The 17,882-nt window shown below is 48.8% G+C and overlaps 1 protein-coding gene across 1 annotated transcript in view; it reads right to left on the bottom strand.

Annotated features, from left to right (window-relative positions):
• The window catches only part of SCD5 (stearoyl-CoA desaturase 5), a 33,168-nt gene extending 17,135 nt beyond the window's left edge, over positions 1-16,033 (bottom strand). Inside the window, exon 1 of the mRNA XM_057425310.1 lies at positions 15,800-16,033. Within this exon, the coding sequence (XP_057281293.1) occupies positions 15,800-15,959 (160 nt within the window). The 5' untranslated portion in view covers positions 15,960-16,033. The remainder of the gene's footprint in view (positions 1-15,799) is intronic.
• Positions 16,034-17,882: the final 1,849 nt, after the last annotated feature.

Genomic DNA, 17,882 nt, shown 5'->3' with positions numbered 1-17,882 from the left:
TCTGATCTCATCACTCCATCAACTGGATCCTCAAGCACAGGCAGCTGGGCTGCAGCACCAGCCACAGCTCTACGCTCAGCACACACAAACAATGTCCCCAGACAACAACTCTAACAGCCATTCTAACGATGACCCCAAAACTCTGCAGGGAGGTTTAGGGCTTGCTGCAGGTCTGGGAGAGACCTGGGTACAAGTACCTGAAACAGCAGAGCTTATACCAAGAGCTATGTGCTCCATAAGTCAAGACACCAAGCCCAGAGCTACCTTTGACTGGATGCTACATCAGGATCTGTTTCAAAGAAGGATGATCTAATCCCGCAGAGGTTTTAAGTGCGTTCCTCGTTTGTCCCCACTCTTTCTCAAGAGTTCAAGGCAGAATTACTCTCAAACATGGGAATTCTACTTCTTCCATTGTCTCAAACACCCTCCCTGTAAGCTCTGTAATACAGAGCTTGAACACCAGTAAGCTGGTGTTCAACACTTCCAGGGTGAGTAGGACCCCACACATCACTCCCCGAGGCAGGTAGCATGCTCACCTCCCTGGAGCCCTGCAGAAGCATAAGGTCTGATTAGCATTTCCAGCCATGAGCTCACTCTGTAGAGCACAGCACAAGCAAACCGATTCTAAACTGCAGCAGTGGGAGAAGCATTCAAGGGAAGGAACAAAGCAAAAGAGAAGAATGAGAAAACAAGGAAGCCTGTGCAAAAGGACAAAAGAGAAAACCAGTGCACAGGGACCAGGAGAGGATGCAAGAGAGACAAGATACATGAGGTTAAACTACTGTGCCAATGGGGAGCTTGCGGGTTGCTAGGCTTCCAAGTACACTGTGCCTGTGCACAGATGCTATTTATGGGAACATGCCAGACTCAATAGGCAGAAGATTTTTATTCAACATCCTTATTAATGACCTGAAACAAAGGCAAACAGCATATTAATTACAACTGCAGATGATGCTAAATTTCGAGTAGCAGTGAGAGAGCTAAGAAACACAAGAGGATCCATGCAGAATCAGGGAAAGTAAGGATCAAAATAAAGATCTGCCTGGATAGAATAAGCAAAGTAATGTAGTTCAGGGGGTGAGAACTGCAGACAGGGATCTGCAACAAGGACGAGATGCCTGGGGAAACTGATGCTTGCAAGGAGGATCAGCAACAGCTCATAAAATATTCCTAGTGTGCAACATGATAAGGCAACAAGACATCAGTATGATTTTGAACAGCAGGCACACAGGTATCATCTCACTGCCAGAGAGAAGCAACGAAAACCATACCAGGCAAATTGTTTAAAAATGGATGGGATGGGAGATCAACAGCATAAAACATTTGAGCTATCTTTTTCAGAACAGCTCTTTATCCCCACGGCTGGGCTTCCAGAAAACCTTTATTATGCCCACTGCCAAACTCTCCTGAAAACCTGAGTATCCTGAGGACTGACCTCTTATGAAGGAGAAGATATTGCCACAGTCTGTGGCTACTTCAGAGGCCTCAGGAAATCATCCTCTGCTCTAAGTGGTTATTTAAATTGGAGCAGATCTCTCCTGCCAAAAAATCCAACTTGGTTGTAGGATGAATATAAAAATTGGAACCTCTTTCATTTCTGAAACCTTGACTAATTAGAAACATGGTACGTATTTACTGGTTGTGAATCCAGTAGATTCCAGGTTACTTTTGACTTTTACCTGTGCATAAAAAAAACCCACACAAATCGACTAAACCAAGAAGCCCAGCAAGCACTGGGTTCACTCAGCCATCTGAACACACAATGCTGGCTCCTGAAAGAGATGAGATGACTGGACATCCTTCTTAGGCTCAGATTACAAGGAGACACTGTACTGGGTAAGAACTATCTGCATGTTACTGATGTCAAACATAACCTCGTTCCAATGAGCAAATTGCACTTTTCTCTGAGGGACAAAACACCAGACATAAATCCAGTAGTGGTGAAACCAGATCAATGGCACATTCACAGTGGTGCTACTGTCAACATATAAAACATCTTTAAAATACAGAATGACTGTTTTCATGGAGCAGTGACACACACAGCCTGGCACCAATCAGTGTCTGCAATCCCTGCCTGCACAGGGGCTGTGAGGAGGGAACACAGGGCAGCAACAGGGAAGGGAATCGGTCCTTGCCAGTCCCACTGCTGACTTCTCCCTCACACGTAGCTAAAAACCTCACAGTCCCTTGCACAAATAATAGACCTGGACACTACATTCAACCAGAGCAAGGTGACTACTCTGAACCTAACACAAGTCTGGAGAGCCATCCTCCTCGCAGCTTGGTTTAGGTGAGTTGTACCAAATACAGACCCCCACAACAGCCTCATTTTCCAGAGACACCTTGTGGTTAGGCAAGTTTTGTGAACATTTGAGCTTTTTCACAGGTTGCAAAATGCCACAAACGCTTTTCTGAACCTGAGATAGCAAATCGCTGACTCAGTTTTAAGTCAAGTGATTACAAATCTTAGGTCAGTCAGCATGGGGATGTTCTACAAGTGCCAGGAACTCCCAGACTACCTCTGTTTCACCTGGTTTCACCAGGACCAACATGTCAGGGAAAGAGCTGGCCACTCCAAACAAGACAGATTACATACCTTACAAGGTCAGAAAAGTGGCTCACCTAGCCCAGTACGCTTTGCCAAGGGGGGTAAAAGGACCTGCTATCCAGAGGACACAAAAGAAAAAAGAAATAAATAAAAAAGGGGAAAAAAGACCACACAGGCCAGATATTGTTGCAGGAACAGTACCTGCACACTGGTAGACTTCAAGATGTGGCATTTTGCACAGAGTATGTGGAAAGTAATTACCGAGGCTGCCCCAGAGTTGTTATCACACTCACTCTTACCAGGAGGCTGACAGATCTTGGATCAAGACAGCCTTCAAGGGTCAGGCCCTTCATTTTATGTCTTGTTCAGAGGATATGAGCCCCATTTACTCCTGTGCTGGTACAGCACCCAATGCAGACAGCTGGGAAAAAGCTGTACAAACACTGCTCTCTGCTAGGATGGGCCACTCTCACTGACAGATACAGCCCTAACAGATTTTGGCAGCTGCTGTTCCCATGGCCTCGAGTGAGCAGGTAGGGGACTCCCAGCTGGGACCATCAGATCCCTCTTCAGATTGCTGAGCACTTACTCTGTCACTCCATGGTATCCCACTCAGCGGGGGCTACGGCAGATGGAAAGATCACAAGCCAGCAAAGAAAGGCAGGAGCACCAACAATGAAACATGAACCAGATAAACATCCAGCGTGCTCATTGTGGAGACAAACAGGATAGGAGAAATCTGCATGCTTCAGCCACGCAAAACACATGCTGTTTGAACCTCCTGCTGAAGACCATCTGGTTTCTGGATGAGGTTGCCTTTCTCCTAAGCATTATGTTGCAGCCGCCTCCTGCCCAGCCCCCTGATGTAAAGCACCACTCATAACCAACCTACAGCATTATTTTGTATCTGCTCAGGGAACTGTTCTTTGAGTGGTGTTTACGGCTTTCAGCTGCTATCATGGAATACCATTAGCTCTCCTACTGCCATCCTTTGACTACAGCTTCAGAACCATGGAGCACCCTGTTCTGCTGGAGGTCTCACTGCCGGGTAATGACATTCTGTTTAGCCTACAAGATCTGATGGGTTCCCAGCCCCAGATGGGAGTACTTGAAATTATACTCAGCAAAGGTTTATAGGCTTTTACACACAGTGCCTCTAGCAGTTCACGGATCGGGTGGCAAGATCCAGTGGATACAGGAGGGAGTATTTCTTAAGACAATGTGAATTCTAGTGACATGACCGAGAAAGCACATCTTTTGCTTGGGGAAGAAAATAAATACAAAGGCTGTGCTTCACCTGTAGACATCTGTTACCTCTTCAACAATAGGGCAGCTAAAAATAACTGACCTTAAAAAGGCTGTTGCATGATGAAGACACCTTGTGCCATGACACCATTTGGTGCAAATACTCTCTCCACAGCTGCAGTAGCCAGCAAAGTCTCAGGAAAACCTTCATGTGACAAAGCCTGGCAATAAATTTTCATCTTTTTTTCCATCCCTGTATATAAAGGGATGACTTATTTGTATAGATAACTATTTGAGGATTACAAATAATAGGGATGGACATCCATTTCCACACCAGCATTCTACCTCTGCTTATTCAACCAGATCAAAATGGCTTGCTAGGGAATGTTAATAACTGAATACATAAAACTTGAGGTCTTCCATCAGGCTACAAGAACAGCACAAGCAATACAAACAGCAAGCTGCTCAAGTACAAAGTGAACATCACAAAGCTGACTGATCGCCATAAACACGCAGCACTTCTGTATCTTACGGTGAGCATTTTTTCTTTTCTAAAAATCAAATTACAGCTGCGTACCCTGCATCTGCCTTCTCCTCACTTGCAGGTTTTTGCTGTTATTCAGTGGCAGGTTTAGGGCTAATGAACCACATCAGCTAACCCAACCAAACCATTGAAAGCACTTCCACTAGTGTTGTGCCATCCATTTCAGTAGCTGCACCGCACTTGGGCTCTCCTGAACACTTCAGAGACCCGTTGCTTCACTACACATATAAACAGCAGTAGAAAATTCTCTGCCGATTCAACACAAGGGATCAGACCAGAAATGCAGACAATTTCACGGTGCCTGGTAACACAATGCTTTTTTCTGCTATCATTAACCAGGTAATACAAATTTTGGGATATATTTTCTTAAAATGCCGTATCTGCCCTCAGAAATGAAAGCTTTCCTACGCCAATTAAACCAACACTTGGTCTATCCAAACATCTAGTTTACAAATGTCAGCTGATGTCATGCACTGCACTAGTGAGAGGGCCAGGTCCAACATGCATTATTATTAGGTCTATAGTAGATATCAAGTCTTCAGTACAGATCTGTCACCCTCCAGGACAACCTTGGAGATCTCTTCTTCCGTAGCAGAGAGATGAGAGGAGCAGTAACACGGCACTTAATATGCATCATCCTACCAAAAAAGCCTCATTTCCTGACCTGGAACTACATTTGCTAGGGAGCGAGAAATTTTCCACCTCAGTCCCTAAATTGCTGCCAAGAAGAAATGCTGAATTAGTGCTCTGGCTCTGGGAAGGAAACACTTCTCTGATAGCAGACTGAGTAAATTGGCCAACCCACTGCTCGCTGAGCCCTGCTAACTATCAAAGGCTGGCATCAAAAGCACCTTGGGCTGGATTCAAACTAGCAACAGAGAGATAAAAAGCACCAACATGCAGCAGCACCAATTCTCCGAGTCCTCCACCGTGCAGTGCATGCCAGCTCTCATGGGGAGCTTTGCATTCCTGCGCAGACCAAATGTGTGAAATCTCAGGCCAGAAGCAGGTTCATCTATAATTAGATGTGCTTATTCTCTGAACTACTCTAAACTGATCCAAGAGAGAAGGAGATAAAAGGAAGCACATCAAAGACGGAGGGAAAGCAGAGCTTTAGAGCCACACAGGAGTTCAGATGAGGCCCTTCTCCTGCCCCTCTGTATCCCAGTGGAGGAGCTCCAGGAGAAGCCATCTGTTGCATCCTCTTGGCCCTGCCATCACCAGCTCATGAAATCCAGGCCATCTCTGCTTGGATACATATGCCTGTTACGCATTTTCAGGAACATTCTCCAGAGCCAGCCCTTTTGGCTGAGTATACAAAAGACTTTATTCCGGTTGGAATAGCAGAAACGTTCACATTGACAACTGCAGCCAATGTGACATAAATAAAGCCAATAAAGCAATGGAAATCACGGTTGACAGCAAGTATTCCATCTAATCCTAAAATTCCCCTAGGAAGAAAATACAGATTCTCTGAACTCCCCAGCAACTGAAGATTGCCTTAAGATGCTGAACATTTTATATATATTTTTAGATCAAAAGAGGAGGCCGGAAGATGCTCTGGTTTCTCTGAAATTTTTGATGATACTTATGTGTAGCCTCTCTCAGCTTATTTGAGTCCTGCGTCATCACTAAACCACAGGCAGATTTCACTTCTCTCCCAGTGACCTCACGGCTGTCCTCAATCTGGCTAGGGCTCTGGTGGTTTTAAAATGCTCTATAAATGCCAAGGAAGAATTAATGCCAATTTTGTCTTTTTTCAAGGACAAAGCAAAGAAATAGTGCCGTTAGCATGGCGCTCAAGAGCCATGCGTTCAGCACACAGCTCTGCCTCAAGGAAGAGGGATCAGATATTTAGCACTCCTGCCCATCACTGGCCAAAGCTAGGTGATGGCAGGGGAATGGCTCCATCCTACTGCTCACACTGTGCATGCTGGCAAGACCACTCAAAGCAGAGTCAGGGAGCAGCAGATTCTGGGCTATTAGAAAAAAAGATGAGGCGTACTACATACTTGTGATTTGAGGAAGCTGAAAGCTTCCACCTTTTACGATCTCTAGTCATGGGGCATAGGAAAGGAGCAGGGCTTATCAGGGAGCGATCCCCTTCCAAACTGCCAGGCCTCCAGGGGCAATTCCCTGGGGAGGCAGCAGCACTTTTGCCCCAGCTCCCTGTTAACAGGATTCATTGCACAGAACAGACCCTGCTCCAACCTCCCAGGCCAGCCATTGGCTGCTGAAGCAGAGCTCTCCTGGTTTTGACTTCTCAAGACTTCAGACTCTGGATGATGTAGCTGCTCATCTGTATCACTACATCTTGTCCAGATGCTTTGTGCCTGCTTCACTTGTATGCTGACAGCTCCTAAACCTTTTCCTCCACTTTCCAAAACCAACCAGAGCTCATACAAAAGGATGTTGCAAAAAAATGGCCTCTCCCATTTGAGCCTCAGAGCTGAGCTGCAAGTGCTACACCCCATAAAAATCAGAAGGCACAAGCCTCTTGCATCCAGCAGAACATGTAGCAGGCAGGTCAGTTACCCAGGGCCACCAGGTTAGAGGAAGGTGCTAGATGAATGACTGGTCCCTGTGCCCCTCCAGCCCAGCTCTGGTCCTGCAGAGAGCTCTAGCACAGGGAGAAGGCCCACACACCGAGTCTCTACCTTCAGCTACTCAGCAAGATGTTTTTCATGTCACCTACTTTCCCACCACCATCTGTGTATACACTGCATAAGGAGGCCAGCTTTCATCTGCCTGCTGATGGCCAGGCAGTTTTCAGCCAACTCAAGCACACAAGTCTACCCCTCTGCATCAAAGGCAGGAGCCAAATGCAGCGGAAAACAAGAAGAGCCTTGCTATGGCTCCTTCAAGGACGTCTGACTGCACTTGTATTTCTGCCTCACCGCAGCCGAGTCCAACCGAGTACACCAAGGGAGGGAAGGAGCAGCTAAGAGTGAAAATTGTCATCTACGACCACCATTACAACTCATTGCTTCAGTTGACCATAAAGGTCCTATTTTCCACACCAACAGCCAAATGTATTCTGGAAATAAGTTATAACCTCACGGTTAACTACTGGCCAAAAGAATTATTAAAAGGCAAACCCCTTTCTTATACCCTCAATCCCCCATAAAATACTGAGTTTCTGACATTTTCAGACATGCTGCCATTTCCAATGTATGTGCTGTCACCCAGAACCCATACCCTTCTCTAGTGCCATGGTAATGGCCTTGCCTGAAGGATCACCCAAAGGGAGCAACAGGCACCAAGCAGGAGCTCAGGACTTCTCTCCCTCCACCTCATGTGCTGCCAGAGCTCAGATAATCCATTTCCAGTTCTTTCCCATCAGGACCTGCTTTTGCTGCTCAGCCCAAGCACTTCGCTACATGAGCTGCATCCTTCTGCATCAACTCCTCCCACTCCATTTATAAAGAACATGCAGTAAGCCTCACAAACACCTTGTCTCACTCTGGCCTCCAGCTTCTCTCCAACCTCTTGCATGTCCAGAAGGACACAGGGAGCTTGTCTGTACACCCCACCCCTGGACTGCAGCAACTGCTGGTTAGAGCAGCACAAACCCCTTCCAGATGCCTTCTCCCTTTCTTCTGAAATGCCACCTAAGGTCTGGGCAGAAGTCCCTTCACAGATCCAGCTATGTGGGAATGATAGGAATCATCCTGTGCACCACTCCAGATGCAAAAGGCAGGGTAGGAGCAGCCAAACTGCAACCCCTTCCAGTAACAGCAGGATCTCACAGGCACAGAAGGCACTACAGTGAGGCCTAGTTGAGGAAGACATGAAGCACTCAAAAACACAAACTCAAAGAACAGAGCCAAAGAACCAGACAAAGAACAGAGTCCAATTAAGAAGAGTTCCTCCATTTGCCAAGGCCAGGTTATTTTATTCTAAGCCACTCAGAACATCATCTGAGAAGCCAGTGGCCAAAAATGGGTTGAGAAAGATTCTAATTTCAGACTCCCTCCAGAAATCCCCATCCTCCTGGTGCTGAGGTCCCTGCACAAGAGCGATGGCGTGCAGGATTCCTGATGACAGCATCTGACAAACAACCCTCCCCTCTTTTTCATATCAGCCTTGCTTAACTTAGCACAGTAATTGTTAATGTTGCAGCTCTCTGGTGGGGCAGCATATTTTATTGTTAGCCTAGATGGTAAAAATAAAATCTGATTGCAAGAAATTGCTTGGCTTCAATTATAACATCAGTGTTAATTACAAGTGCAACTGTAATTGCAGGGAGGGAAGGCGGAGCAGCAGCACGGAGGATGCATACATTCTGGTTGGCAAGCCGACATTTTCCAACCCAGCTCTCCCAAGGGAGAGAGCAAAGCTTTTGCCTCCTCGACAACAGTTGCAGCAATCCCAGACAAGTAGGTCTGAATGGCTCCCACTGTTCTGCCTGATGGCATCTCCTGGAGAAGAAGCATCTTATCTGCTCCCAGACCCTTGAGACTTTCTCTGATGCCAACACAATTCTGACCAATGCATTCTCTCTACTTGAAGAGACTCAAGCATGGAAACTCCTCAGAGCCTGTGTACTGCCTTCCCCACCTCCACTTCCTTTGTCTTTTGTAGCCAAAGACAACAAGCTAGAGCCACAAATCTCTGTTGCCTCACCAGAGGCTGCCTGGGGAGCTAGTGGGCTAGGGCTAGAAGAGGCATCTCACACTTCTGCAGCCCTTGGCTGGGCTTCTGTATATGACACAGGCTGGGGATACCAACAAACCTCCCCTGCTCTTTCCTTCATGGGGCTGCTTCAGGGGGGGTGCTTCTCCCAACCCCCCTCAATGCCAGGGAGCAGTCTGCTGTCCAGTTCAGCAGGTATAGAGGCAGGGATTATTACCTTTACTGGATCCAGCTCTCATCTCTGTCCGCATCACACAGGTCAAAGGGAGAATACATTTGAGGTTCTTCTAGTTTTTCTGGAGCATGACTCAGAGCAGCCAAGGGCCCAGCAGTGCATTGTGTCAGTGAGCATCCCACTGTCTAAACACCAACAGCTTCGCTACTCACCCATTCACGCTGCCCAACTGCAAGAAGCGGTTAGGATTGCCTTGAACCCACCTTCTGAGAACAACAGGACCAAAGGGCCATCACATACATCCGTGCAAGCTCTGTGCCCACAGAGATTTTTTTCCCCATTTCTTTATCATGTTCACAGTGACCACGTGACATACAGCATGGGAAACAGAGGGAAACAAGACAGAGCGCCACCAACGCACTGGGGATGAAATTAAGACGGGGAACAAAAATACCTACTTAAAGCTGAACATCGTGAACTTCACAGACAAAACCTTAAGGAATCACTTCCAGCAATAGTTAAAACAAGAACACTGGGGAAAGGAAAACACCTGGTGGGTGTGAGTGTTCTCTACAGTACAGCATCTAAGGGTGAGATCTGGAACAGGCCCAGGACCACTCTCATGTCTTGTGCACTGCTAGGTGGAGAGCATGTTCTGCTCTACAGTGGACACATTGCCCAGACTGTTCCCAGATGCAAAAGCCTAGGGAACAGCATGTTACAGCCACCCCCAGGACACTTGTCACTTCTAAGGAAAGAAGTACCATTTGGGAAAAGACACCGTTCCTGTCACAGATGATGGAAGTTCAGCTCTTGATGCTAGGGGGGAAGGAACAAACCAAGAACTTGATTAAGAGAGACAGCTGTAAAACCATGTTTTCCAGTGGGCTAGGGGAGGAAAAGGTAGTCCAAACTAGCTCTGGAGATAAGCAGGGCTATTCCCCAGTGCTGGTATACACCTTATATATATATATATATATATATATATATATATATATATATATATATATATATGGATGGATGGATGCTATTCTTATTCTTAAGGTCCACCTCTTCTCAGCTCATCTAGTGGACCAGCTGCTGTCCTGAACTGCTGAAAGCACTGGAGAGCTGGGGTCTGATAGAAAACAAGGCTGACTTGCTGTATGCCACAGAAACCTCCCAGCGCTGCTCCCTGCTGGCACTATGAGCCAGCAGACAGCTCCTGGGAATAAGGTGAGGTAAGGCCCTCCTGTTCATTGAGCCCCCACCCACTAAGGTGGTCACAGGCACCTCTACAGAGGTACCTCGGAGGAAAAGCATTTGCTAGTTGTTTCCAGACCCAAAACCTTGCCTACAGAATGACTTGTGCATAACCATTTTGCAGAGCCTGGGGGATGCTCCTGCCACAGCAGCAGAAGGAAGTGCAACCGTAATAGAAGTTTTAATCAAAGGCCTCCATTTCAGGTCTGTGAAACAGAGACATATTTCCACTCCCCTTCATCTACAGAGATACTGAGTGGAACTTCCTTGAAGCTAGGATGTTTTTGTTTACAGCCACCTGTGCAGAGCTCCTAATGCTGTACAAAGAAATGGGTAATGACTAAACCCAGTTAATAACCAAAAAGCCTGTAGGTGGCACTCCAGAATACGCAAGAAATGTGCAAGACCAATAGAACTTGCATCTGCAGTGCACAACAGCAACATGTGCCTCCTAACATACCAGAAGGGCTGAGAAAGAGGTGATGATCTCCGTGGCACCCTCCAGGCACCACAGTAATCCAAAGTGCTAAAACCACAATTGCTTTAATCTCCCCAGGATCCATCCAGGCAGCAGGATTGGATCCAGACCGGAGCCTGGGAGCAGCTTGCATTTTGGCAGGCGTGCAGCTGGTCAGCACCGCCGCTCCGTCTGCAATCTCAGCTCAAGCACAGGGGAAAGCTGCGGGTAAGCATGGCACAGGGCCCACCACAGCGGAACATGATCAATCTGGCATTGTCAAGAGCACTAAAATGTCTCCTAAATGATGCTAAAACAACAGAAACAAGCCTCCCCTCCCATATGAGCACCATTAGAGCAAGGCCATCCATCCTCCTCTCCTATCCCAGACTCTGGCAAGGTGCACCCATGTGTGAACCAACATCCGCTCGGCTATCAGGCAGCTCTGCAAGACATGTCTGAATGATGCAGGGTTTCTGGATGGCCATGCCTATACCAGTGTTTAAAGTTGCTAGTACTAGTAATGCTCAACAACCTAAAAGGAAAGGTTTTTAAGCAGGTAAACAGCTTAATCTTTTGCAGGTTTTTCATGTTTCCTGTAATGCACTTAACTACTCCCACTGCTTCCTCACAAGCCCCCTGTGAAGGCTAAAAAGGACCTTTTTCCAGCAAAATCTGAGCCCCTTACACATCATGTATTCCCCCAGAATGGTGTCTTTAAGACAAAGCTACCATGAGCCCATCAAAAGAAACTGTTAGCAGCAGAACCATTGGGCCCCACAGTGAAACATGCTGGTAATTTTCTCTGTACAGAGATCTCAGAGGTTTTTTGCTTTGCTTTCCTAACCCAAACAGACAGCCTTGCTGGGACTGCAAGAGGACGGCGCTGGATGGAACAAAGAGGATCCTGGTCAAAAAGCATAATTTAATGGCACATTACAAACTTAGGGGAAAAGCTGTGCACAGGTTCCTAACAAGTGGCCTGTGGAAGGAAGTTCAGCATGTCTAGTCCAAAAGAGGCCACCGGCAAACCAAAGACACATCCACAGCCCCAGCTGGCCACAAGGACCCCTGTGCACAAGTTCATTCCTGGGGAAGCTGCAAGATGACCCATCATGCCATCCCTGATTTCTGGCCCCACTGACAGTGAGGTGCTCCCACCTTGCTTCAGGTCCTGATGTGAGTCTGCCAGGAATGGTCACCCCTCCCCTTCATACCTCTCTACAGTGGGTGCTAAGCATCAGGAGCCCAAAGTCCTGCACAAGCAAATGGACAGAGAGACATGAAGGGGAAGGTCCATGTGCCAGCTACCTGGGGTTGCACCATGCCTGGGCTTTGCAGGATGGCTGGTGAAAAAGGTACATTTCCTCAACAGCTCCCACCCCTTTCCAAGCCTGGAAACCCAGAGTGCAGGGATTCCCCCGAGCAGCAGCTGTCAGCTATGAAACAGCACAGACACAGACAGCAAAACACCAAGAGGAAGGAAGGACCAGTTAACATAAGCTGCCTGGCTCTGGATCAGGAAGGAAAGAGGAAGGCAACAGGGTCTTCTCCACATGCTGCTGTCCCCAACCACATCAGGTTGGTAAAGAGAGAGCTCCCAGTGGGCATGGTCAGGCTCGCAGAGCAGGGGACATTACAAATACGCAGTGACAGTGGGATTTGCCAGGATAGCTACATGGCTGTCCCATGGCACAGCCCAGAGCTGCTTGATGCCTTGCGCATATAATCTGCTGCCTTTTGGGTCAAGGCAGTTCCCAGCTTGTGGAAAATTTTGACATGAGCAATTTTATTTGTTTTGCTCAGCTTGGACTGAAACCAAATTCCAGAGGCACTGTGAAGGCCCTGAAAGCCTATGTTTTAATCAGTTCATCTGTACATCACTTGAAAGACAATTCCGAGTACCCCTTGGGTGAGGTGGCTGCACCACCCAGAACACTGCTTGGGATCCCTTGTGCAACTCTGGCTCCATGTGAGGTGCAGGAAGCTTTTACACAGGCTTCAAGGCATTAGTGCAGGAGACTATGGGAACAGGGAAGCACAGCTAATTCTGAGTAAACAGCCAGCCGAGCCTTTGCTTGGCAGCATTTTTTCATTGTCTATTATATACAGCTGGATGAATGTCAATAAATTACCAATGGAAATGAGCCCTGCTGAGCAGGCAGTTTGGCTTGAACAGCTGTTTTCTAGGTGGCACAGTGGCATTTCAGCTCCATTTAGCAAGCAGTGGTGAACTGGGGATTACCAACTGCCTTCAGGGGTGGGAAGAAGGAAAGTAAACCCTGCACAGAGAAAGGGAAGCACCAGGTCTACTCGAGCCCCACAGCTGAGAACTCAAAGACTTAGATGCCTTAGGGGAGGAGAAAATAAAAAGCCAAATGGGCAACGGTGAGTCACGGGAAGCTGCATTCCTGAGGTCATACTGAGCACCTGCAAACCACTTTGCACACTTCTTCCTGCAGCTTCCCCATGGAGGAGCAGTGGTGGGGAGCACTGCACAGAGCAAAGCAAGGGCTTGCCCAAGATCACTGGGAAGCTCCCCTCCCAGGTCACAGGCAAGCTCAGGAAGAGAAAACTACGGATGGATGCAACCAGGGCTGCAGCTCTTCCATCTACACCCTTCAGCATACGCTCATCTCTGCACTTACCTGACACTCCAGCATTACCCAACCTCTCCGTGCCCTGCTCCCAAGTCTGGCTGGCAGCTTCACAGCCAGTGTGCACAGGGAAGATGTTCAGAACTGGGACGTGTGTGATTGACACTTCTTCCTTCTGACACATTGCTGGTTGGCTCCTTCCAGAGTGCAGTGAGGTGGGTTTAACTTAAACAGCAACCCTGGTTTTATCTATCCTGTGAGAGTCCCTCAGAGTGACCTTGGACACAGGTCTACAGCATGACAGCAAGCTACTTTTGTCTGACATGTTCTGCAGGAGATCCTGTGCTTTCACCTTGACCTGGGATGGAGACAGACCTCACAGCATCCAGCTGCAAGAAGGGAACGCAGTGTCCTGCAGGCTGGAGGCAGTGCACTCCCTCCATGCTGCAGAGCCCCTATAAATACCACCAGTCAAACCCGCGTAAAAACTTTGTGGTCTGCTTGAGGGTGGCTGTTAAAAATAATGATGTTGAGAAATGGGAGGCTCTCACTTTCAGAAAGAAAGGCATTAAGTTGCAAAGTCGCTGAGACCTGTTTATTATTTAGCATCTGTTTAACTTCAACTAGGAAAAACTACCTTGGAGGACGGAGGGCTGAATTGGTAATACAATCCTTTGGCTCCAGCCTGAGTGAGTCTTGTAATTAAGACACAGTGAAATCAGACATTATTTCATCTCGTCTTCTTGGAAAGGCAAAAACAGATGAAAAGAAAGCTCACCTCCCCACACGCTATGAGTCCTGAAAGGCTGAAAGCAGCCCACAGGCTGCGTGTTCTGGCCACGCAGCTCCCGCAGGCTCTCCTGGTCTCCCCAGCCATCAAGCTATGGCCAAGGTAAACAATGAAATCAGCCTGAACACAACCAGGAATAGGGAGGGGAGAGGCGTAGCATTCACAGAAGGAAACTAAAGCAAAACACAGCCACCCCCCACCCCCCCCCCCAATCTTTTCTGGTTGTGAGTGAGCCAGGTAACAGTACAAACCAGGCAGCCAGTCAAAAACCAGGTCCCCACAAGGGACCCAGAAACAGTTTCCCAATTAAGAACTTGTCAGAGGATGGTAATTGACAGAAGGGTTCATTTTCCAGCTGCAAATAGCAATGGTGTCTGTGTCTTAAGGGTTTAAGACAGAGTATCAAAAGCTGAACCACTGAAAAAGAGATTCAGGAATTCCTCAAACAGAAGAAATAAACCTGATTTCTAATGCATTTGGCTGGGGCTTTTTGATTTTTATGTCAAAACTACTTGATGGCACCTTAACAACCTGAATTCCCTGTCTGTGAGTTCCTGGCAGCAGAGACCCTTCTTTCCTCATTTTGCATAGAAGAGTCCCAGATCATTACATTCTCCATCCACTCAAAAGCTCCCCAAAGTGGGTCTTTCACCCAAGGAATTTCACCAGATGGAAGCAGTATTTAATCTGTTATCCTCTTGGCCACCCTCGTGCACACGACCCAATATGCAGTTCTGCCCAGCAAAGGATGATGCTGACATCCATCATCTATTAGCCTCACAAACCCTGAGAAACCTTGCATGGTACTGCAGTGCTTCTATGTAGCTCTTCTCCCAGCATCATTCTTCTGGGGAGAAAGGAGGACCTCACTGTAGGATGGAAGTAAAGACACTGTACTTCATATTCTCTTTTCCAGACCAAATCCTCAGCTAGCAGGAAGAGCACAGCTAGCTTTATTTTCTCCTTACCAGTGTGTTACAGAAGAAAGTACACGGCCTTTTAAATCTGACCTAATGAGATGCATTCCTCACCTTCCCCAAGAGACAGAAGGATGGGGTGATTTTCTGCTCGCGACTGGAGCAGAGAGATGTGGGTGTTCATAAAGTAACAAGAAGCAGCAGCAAATGGAAGACAAACGCCGTTCTCTGTCAGACCTTAAACCTAATATCGGCTGCTTATCTCTATAGTTAAAAAACCCGAAACGACATCCCACTAACAACCAGAACCACCACAAACCGCTCACTATAACCGGAAGGAGAGTGCCTCCCGTTTCTACAGCAACCGCGGGCCCGGCGCGGCGCTGGCAATGGCATCCCGGCAGCGGCCGTGGGGGGTACGGGAACAAAAGCGGCGGAGGCCGCGGGGTGTGTCCGCGCCCCGCCACGCCGAACGCCGCGGAACGAGCGCACCAACGCACGGAGGTGAAGACACAGAGAACAAGCCGCGGCTTGTCCCCCACACATCCCCCCCATCACCCGGACCCGGCCGGGGCCGCACTGGGGTTCCATTCGTCCGCTCCCCCCCAACCTGTGGCGCGGCGCAGCCTCTGTCCGTCCCCGCACTCACCCCAGAGGAGGGTGAGGAGCTGCGCCCGCGGCACCAGGCTGAGCGCGTAGACGGCGCCCAGGTGCAGCAGCCCCATCAGCACCACGTTGCGCCAGACGATGGCCTGCCCGCAGCCCGCCGTGCCCGCCTCGCCGCCGGCCGCCCGCCGGGACCCGGCCATCTCGCCCGCGGCGCGCTAGGGTCGGCGGACCCCGCGCAGCGCGGCCGGGAAGCGGCTAGGGGCGGCCGGGCTGTCCCGCATCTGTTGCTGCTACCGCTGCCTCCATAGAGCTCCCGCGCCGCCGGCTGCGCCCCGCACCGCGGCGGAGGAACGGGGGAGGGCGGGCGGCCGCCGGCCCTGCATAGCGACAGCCAATGGCGGCCGCGGACGGCCCCGCCCCGCTGAGGGGCCTCCTCACGGGGAGCCCCAATGGCTGTGCTGGTGTTGCTGGAGGGGGAGCACGGATGGTGGCTGGCGGCGTCTGGGGGTCCGCGCTCGGTGGACGAGAGGAGCAGGCCTCTGCCCACCGTGCCTGCGCCTTTCTAGACGGCTGTCCCCGGAGGGCGGCAGGCACCCCTCCCGCCGGCTGCCTGAGGGAGTGAGGGGCCAAACGCTGTGCGGGAGAAGCAGATTTGAAAGACGTCTGGTTTTGGAAGCCTGTGGAACCTGAGTAAAAGATGGCACCGGTCCTAGGGAGGAGCAGATTCACGAGCTAGCTAATAAGGTTCATCTGGCTGCTGATGCCGAATTGAACAAGTGTTTCATGGTGCATACATACATAGCCATGGACAAGGCTGCAAGGATTCTCATGAAAAGAAAAACATGCAACAAAAAGACCAGATGTCTTTTTTCACGTCATAGAATGATTAGGGTCTTAAGACCATCTAATTGATGACCTTAAGTTTTAAGATCATCTAGTTCCAATGCCTCACCCTAGACCATGTCACCCAAGGCTCTGTCAAACCTGGCTTTGAACACTGTCAGGGATAGAACATTCACAGCTTCCTTGGGCAGCTCATCCCAGTGCCTCACACTCACGCAGTAGAGGACTTCTTTCTTATATCCAGCCTGAATCTCCCCTGATTAAGTTTGAACCCGTTGCCCCTTGTCCTATCACTACAGTCCCTAATGAAGAGTCCCTCCACAGCATCCCTATAGGCCCCCTTCAGATACTGGAAGGCTGCTATGAGGTCTCCACGCAGCCTTCTCTTCTCCAGACTGAACAGCCCCAACTTTCTCAGCCTGTCTTCATACAGGAGGTGCTCCAGTCCCCTGATCATCCTCGTGGCCCTCCTCTGGACTTGTTCCAACAGTTCCATGTCCTTTTTATGTTGAGGACACCAGAACTGCACACAATACTCCAGGTGAGGTCTCACGAGAGCAGAGTAGAGGGGCAGGATCACCTCCTTCAACCTGCTGGTCACGCTCCTCTTGATGCAGCCCAGGATACGGTTGGCTTTCTGGGATGTGAGCACACACTGAGGCTGGCTCATGTTCAGTGTGGGCCTTCCTCCTGTCGACAAGGCCTGAGAAATGGGTGAACAGCTGCAAAAGAAAACGGCTCAAGGAGCCTCTCGGGGTTGTAAATGAACCCAAACAAGAACATTTAATTAATTGGCAAGACTAAACATGGTTTCCAATGTCCTAAACTAACGGATTTCCATGAAACAGTAAAATGAGCAGGGTTATTTCTCCCCAGATGACCACCACAACCCCCAGAGACCACTACCCAAATTCTCAGCGCCTGCACCGCACCTTAGCTACCCAAATTACCATATGTGATGGGTAACGAGAATTGGCTGGGTGCTTCACGGAATTATAATGTATATATATAATAGTGGTATATAAGCTGTAAACTGTCTCTTCTTTGGCCTGTGTTATAGGCTGTGCAATCCCCCATGAACCCGTACTGTAATAAAGTAATGTTGGCTTTCTAACCTGTCATTCTGTTTAGGGAATTTATTTCCTGGATTTGGGTGACATTGGGAGTAACAACGTGGGCACTGAAAGCCAAATAACAGCAAGATTTTTACCACCGGTGTCTACCCAAATGAAGAGTATGCCACACTTCTTCTTTAATCTGCCCCACCACAGACTGAGGTT

Source organism: Pezoporus wallicus, unplaced genomic scaffold (genome assembly GCF_028554395.1).
Source record: "Pezoporus wallicus isolate ANWC-B61680 ecotype Strahan unplaced genomic scaffold, APGP_CSIRO_Pwel_v1 contig_7853, whole genome shotgun sequence".
NCBI classification, from domain to species: domain Eukaryota; kingdom Metazoa; phylum Chordata; class Aves; order Psittaciformes; family Psittacidae; genus Pezoporus; species Pezoporus wallicus.
The sequence above is the reverse complement of the archived record's forward strand: the minus strand, read 5'-3'. Positions and strand labels throughout refer to the sequence as shown.